The sequence below is a fragment of the Mytilus trossulus genome, chromosome 12 (assembly GCF_036588685.1).
Source record: "Mytilus trossulus isolate FHL-02 chromosome 12, PNRI_Mtr1.1.1.hap1, whole genome shotgun sequence".
Lineage (NCBI taxonomy): Eukaryota > Metazoa > Mollusca > Bivalvia > Mytilida > Mytilidae > Mytilus > Mytilus trossulus.
The window spans coordinates 48,095,415-48,101,406 of record NC_086384.1 but is presented as its reverse complement, the minus strand read 5'-3'; the positions used below and the strand labels follow the sequence as shown (position 1 = coordinate 48,101,406).

At 30.9% G+C, this 5,992-nt stretch overlaps 1 protein-coding gene across 1 annotated transcript; it reads left to right on the top strand.

Annotated features, from left to right (window-relative positions):
- The first annotated feature begins 450 nt into the window (after positions 1–450).
- Positions 451–3,635, top strand: LOC134692729 (ubiA prenyltransferase domain-containing protein 1-like). The gene has a single exon (XM_063553233.1). It carries the CDS (start codon positions 557–559, stop codon positions 1,532–1,534), a length of 978 nt encoding a protein of 325 aa, XP_063409303.1. The 5' UTR covers positions 451–556; the 3' UTR covers positions 1,535–3,635.
- Positions 3,636–5,992: the final 2,357 nt, after the last annotated feature.

The window sequence follows — 5,992 nt, the reverse complement described above, 5'->3', positions numbered from 1 at the left end:
TCAATCCACTGAGAATATATCATTTTCAATATTTTCGTGAAATAACATGATAAGTGTTTTGCATGTTAAAATTTTGGCATTTTTAATAGAGGGGGGGTCAAAAAATTTTAAACGTTTTTACTGGTGGGTCAAATAAAAACAGTGAAATATTATAGGGGGGATCTGAGGGGAGGTCAAGGAATTTTGTAAGTCTGATTTCAAAATGGCCAGCCCACCCCTCCCAGGTAAAAAATGATTGAAGGTGTTCATTGGATGTTATTGTAGCAAAAAACAAGGGAAACACATTTCTTTAATATTTATTTGAAATAAGTAATCTTAATAATAATAAAAATGTTTTCTTGTCGCTCCTTGTCGCTAAAATTATTATTTTTGTCGCTTCTTTTCGCTTTTTGATGCTTCTTGTCTCTAAGTAATGAGACCCTTTTAAAATCATTCAAGCGCTTATTTCAACGAAAACGAAAGTAGCATTCGGAGATCTAAAATAACTTTGATGAAATAATAAATCAGTGTTGGATAACTATAATCATTTCGTAAGCATTATTCTTCTTAGACAGTAATGAAACCCAAAGAAAACGAAGCCAATGGAGCGGTTTCCTATGCCGGTGATAAAGAACGACGGACATTGTTTTCTAAACAAAATTTGATACTTGAATGTAAAAAATATGTTGCAGCCTTAAGACCATGGTCTTTCACTGCAAGTTTTACACCAGTAGCATTAGGGAGTACATTAGCATACAAATCTACAGGAGACTTTAGTTTTGTCTCATTCGTTATAGCTTGTTTAACTGCTTTGTCAATACACGCTGCAGGAAACCTTGTAAATACCTATTATGATTTCATCCAAGGTATAGACACAAAATCATCAGATGATCGGACACTTGTAGACATGATTTTGTCGCCACAAGATGTTGCCAGACTTGGAGCTATATTTTACTTATTCGGTTGTATAGGGTTCCTCATATTAACACTCACAACATCAGCTCGAATGGAACATTTGGCACTTGTGTACTTTGGGGGACTTTCCAGTAGTTTCTTATATACAGGAGGATTCGGATTGAAATATATTGCTCTTGGAGATATACTAATCATATTTACATTTGGACCACTTTCTGTACTTTTTGCCTATTTATCACAGTGTGGTCATTTATCATTAGTGCCAATGTTATACGCAATACCTTTAGCTTTGAACACCGAGGCAATTTTACATTCAAACAATGTGAGAGATATGGATTCTGATCATCGAGCAGGAATAGTGACTCTTGCAATCCTGCTTGGAAAGACAGGGTCATATCTTCTATTTACAGCATTGCTTTTCATTCCATTTATCATAATTGCTGTGATGGGAATGAACATTTCAAAATGGATTTTCTTGCCGTTGCTTTGTATATTTCAAGCTTTTAACCTTGAACGAGAGTACATGAAAGGAAATCTCCAAAGACTGCCACATGATATTGCCAAACTTAACTTGTTGATGGGGACACTTTTTATATTGGGCATTGCTTTAGCAGATAGATCTGTGTTTCAAAACCTTTAGATAATCAAACAATTACTATTAGGAGATGTGATTTTTCATTGCTAAAAATTTGTACATGTACAATTAATAAGCATTATCATACATGTCATAACATCCATCATTACAAAAAAATATCAGCATAATTTTGTACATGAATTATTATTATAAATTTCTTGTATTTCATTTCTGGTTTTGTATTTACATGTGTATGTATTGTGCAAGATGTAAAAATGTTCATGTAACTGTGTATAATGGAAAGTAAAATTGATTACGTTTGATGCTATTGAATTTTAAAAGAATCTGAGAGTGTTACAAGTAGATAAATTATTATTTGTTATATATAAAGTTTACACAATTTTAATATGATAATCAATAATATTTTTTTGAGAATTGAAAATGATAAGACAAGAGTGTTACAGTTTGTACACATGTACATTTATTATTGTACTTAATACATGTAGTCGAAATTTAAAGGTGGACAGCATCTAACATACATGTCTAAGTCTGTGGCAAAGACCGTACAGTGATATAGTTGTTAATTTCTGTGTCATTTTGGTCTCTTGTGGACAATTGTTTCATTGGCATTCATACCACATCTTCTTTTTGATATCTATATAGTCACATTATTTTTACCTTGCATAATTCAAAAAATAGTCTGCTTATTTGTATGAGTAAATGACAACACTTTTCATGCTTGTTTTTCAAACTGAGAGTATACAATTTGTTTGTATTCATCAGGTTCATCATGTTTATATATATATATATAATTCAATGCATGATCATGAAATACTGTTGATTTGTTTTGGTTTATGAATTTAATTATATTCAGTATCTTATAAACAATAACATGAATAATCATGATAATGTTTGCATTTTCGATTGCTTCAATCATATTTTTATTCAATCACTTAAAGTTAATTAATTCCTGTGTACCTTTATCAGTTTATAAAAGTCCTTTAATTTGAAACATGTACATGTGCATGCCATATAATACATTTTTTGTACAAACATGAACAAAATGAGTACAAAAATATTATATTAGACATCATGTAAGAAGCTGTCTCTTAAGATTTTACCACACATGATTTCTTTCTGTATGTGAACTTTTCTTATATTTTAATCTCATCATCACCATAATCACCATCATCACCATGATCACCATCCAGATTTTTTGTTTCATTCTTACTTGTTTGATATATCATAAAATAGAGAATGGAAATGGGGAATGTGTCAAAGAGACAACAACCCGACCATAGAGCAGACAACAGCAGTAGGTCACCAACAGGTCTTCAATGTAGCAAGAAATTCCCGCACCCAGAGGTGTCCCTTCAGCTGGTATGATGACACATTTCAAACATTGTTGAGATCCTTGTAGGGCTTATACAATATTGTACCATGTAACAATTTGCTGAGTGTACAAATTTTTAATTAGGCCCCAAAAATATATATACTTGCTTTCTTTATGTTGGGTATGTCGGTAGGTAAAACATGTACAAAATTATATCAATTTACAAATGATTTACAAAAACTGTCTTGGGAAAAGTACTGTAAATTTAGAAATTATTGCAAAGTTTTTATTATTGCGAGAAATGCGAGAGAGTTGTAAACGCAATAATTTAAACCCGCATTTTGAAATATTAATTATGAATTAAACAGGATTTTTCTCAAAATTGTAAATATTTAAAATTGTATTTAAGTCTTAAATGACACAATCGCAATAATAAATGCACGCAATAATTTCTGAATCTACAGTATTGTAATTTAACATTTTGTTGAAGGATGTTTGACTAAAAATGTCAAATGGTGTATAACTTAAAATTTACATAATATGTGTTATTTACGTACATTTAAATGGTGTAACTAAAAATCTATATAAACTGTGTTAGGGCCTGCATTGCAATTAATTATGTTTGTTCGGGTGGCTGGTTATATTCACACTTTAACTTTAAAAAAAAATGTCAGCCTTACAACATGTACAGATTGTATGAACTTTTATTTTATTTCATTATTTGAGAATTTATTTGTATGTAACATTTTTTATGTACTGTGTTCCCAGAACTGACTTGCATTGTTAACTGTCCAAATGTATTGTTTAATTTATTAAAATTTATGAGCTTGTGTACTTTTATTTTGAAGTTCTATATGGACAAGTACAATATTATATGCAATTAAATAGACAATACAATCTGTTAAAAAAATGTTTTTAATCAGATTACAGAAGATAAATATAGAGATGTATCACTTTCTGACTTCACGAAATCTTTTTTCCCCTGGTCAATGTGGTGGTCCTCACTATTACATGTAATTCTATTGAAAAATACTAAAATTGTGTCAGTCCTATGCAAAATTTTGGTGGTAAAATCCTGAGGACTGACACTTTTCGCGAACTCTGTCAGACTTTTTGACTTCAATTTCAAAGGCTCTTTCATTTTTGTCTGGCATGTGACAAAATTAAAAGCCACAGAATGCAAGAGATAGGGATGCTATTAACAGGCAATGGTGACTGGTGACTATGGTGTCATATATTTGTATAAAGCTTTCTATATCAAAAGATAAACGTCCTCAGGCGTCCTGGATGCTTATTGCATGTACCATGCAGCAGATATAGATGCTTTATACCTTGTATACCATGTATACCACTGCCTTATGTTACAGAGTTTCAGTCTGTCATAATTTATGTCTTCTGCCCTTGACATGCTTGACCATGTTTATCAAATTTTCAAGTTTAGTGTTTGCTTTAAAAAAAGAAATTTGGTCGCATGAAATTTTCACTTCTAAAGAGTTATAGGATAACTATATTTTGATATATATGGGATTATTGAAATGCATACAAAATGTACATTTCTGTCAAACACGGTTCACTTGACCTCACCCTTACATGTATTTTGTTTATCAGTGATCAATTGTCAAGTTCTATGATTGTTCTTATTAAAACACGGAGATGTGGTATGATTGCCTATGAGACAACTATCCACCAAAGTTCAAAGCAGTGGATGTAAATATTGAGAAGCAACTTGAACAGCCTTTAACAATGAGATAAACCCAATTGTATAGTCGGCTATAAAAGGGCATAACATGAAAGATATGAAACAATTATAGCTTTTACATTAATGCTAGCAAGACAAATCTTTGTTTGACTTGCTTGCTTTGCTTGTATCAATGTTTGCTCAAGCATGGCAATTAAGATAGGCGGGGCTTCAGCTTGTATACATCATACTTAAATTTTATTGGACGGTTATGCTTAAAGTTAAGGACAGTCACACTAAATTTTAAAACATCACAAGATGACAAATATAAAGCGCAATCGTAGAAATGGAAGCCAAAAACATGTATTTTTTTTTTTCTCGAAGATATGCATTTTTTTTATCATCCAACTGAAAAGACTGTCGTCAAGTTCTTTTGGTTAAATAAAAAAGCTATCCGAACACACCTACTCTGATTTAGTGATTCATTACATAGGTATTTCATTTGAACCATATATTTCATCTTTTAGTACTGTGATTTTTTTTTGTATGTTATAACGTCAACCTGTAGCTTTGCTATATAAAAATGATAGAATCTGAAACGAGATGGTGTATCAAATATTCTTTCTTTGTACGTTTTCAACACAAAATATTCATCTCAAACACACCCTAGTAAAGAAGGTGCAGTTGATTTTCTAATAAAAGGGATAAATTAATTAGGGGGGATGACGTAATAAGTTTATTCATTATGTCTATTGTTATTGAATATTGCGCACTTTGGATTAATTTTTGCTTGTAAACCTTCAAACTGATTATTCTTTGTTTATAGAGAAGGCGATAAGTGCTTTCTGTTATGTTTACTTTAGTAAGACATTTTTTAAAAGTGAATAGAAACAAATAAAATAACAATTTTCTTCTCAAATACTAGTGTTTTAATGTAAAAAAAACCAACCATTTGCATAAGTTTTTAATTTATCTATTACATAGTTAAGCAGAACAGTTAGATATCAAGTCGACGACATGGTTATCTATCAAGTTGGATGTAGAAAATACTTCCCCCTTTTTTTTTTTATTAATACGGACGGAGAACATATCAATCTATAAGTTTACTTATTTCCGTGTCTGTCCTTCCATTTCGTGACTCAAGAAAAAAAATCAAAAAATTGGTAACAATTGTATCAAAAAGAGAAAATCGAGCGAACCTTCTTATGTTAGGGTGTGTTTGAGATGAATAATTTGTCTAAAAAACGCACAAAGGAAGAACATTTGATACATCATCTCGCTTCTGATTCTATCATTTTTATATAGCAAAGCTACAGGTTGACTTTATAACATAAAAAAATCACAGTACTAAAAGATGAAATATATGGGTCAAATGAAATACCTATGTAATGAATCACTAAATCAGAGTAGGTGTGTTCAAATAGTTATTTTGCTTTTCTAAAAGTACTTGACGACACTTCTTTTCAGTTGGATGATGAAAATGCATATCTTCGAGAAAAAACAAATACATTTT

Coding starts and splice junctions, on each gene's coding strand:
- LOC134692729 (XM_063553233.1), top strand. CDS start 557: ATGAAACCCAAAGAAAACGAAGCCAATGGAGCGGTTTCCTATGCCGGT.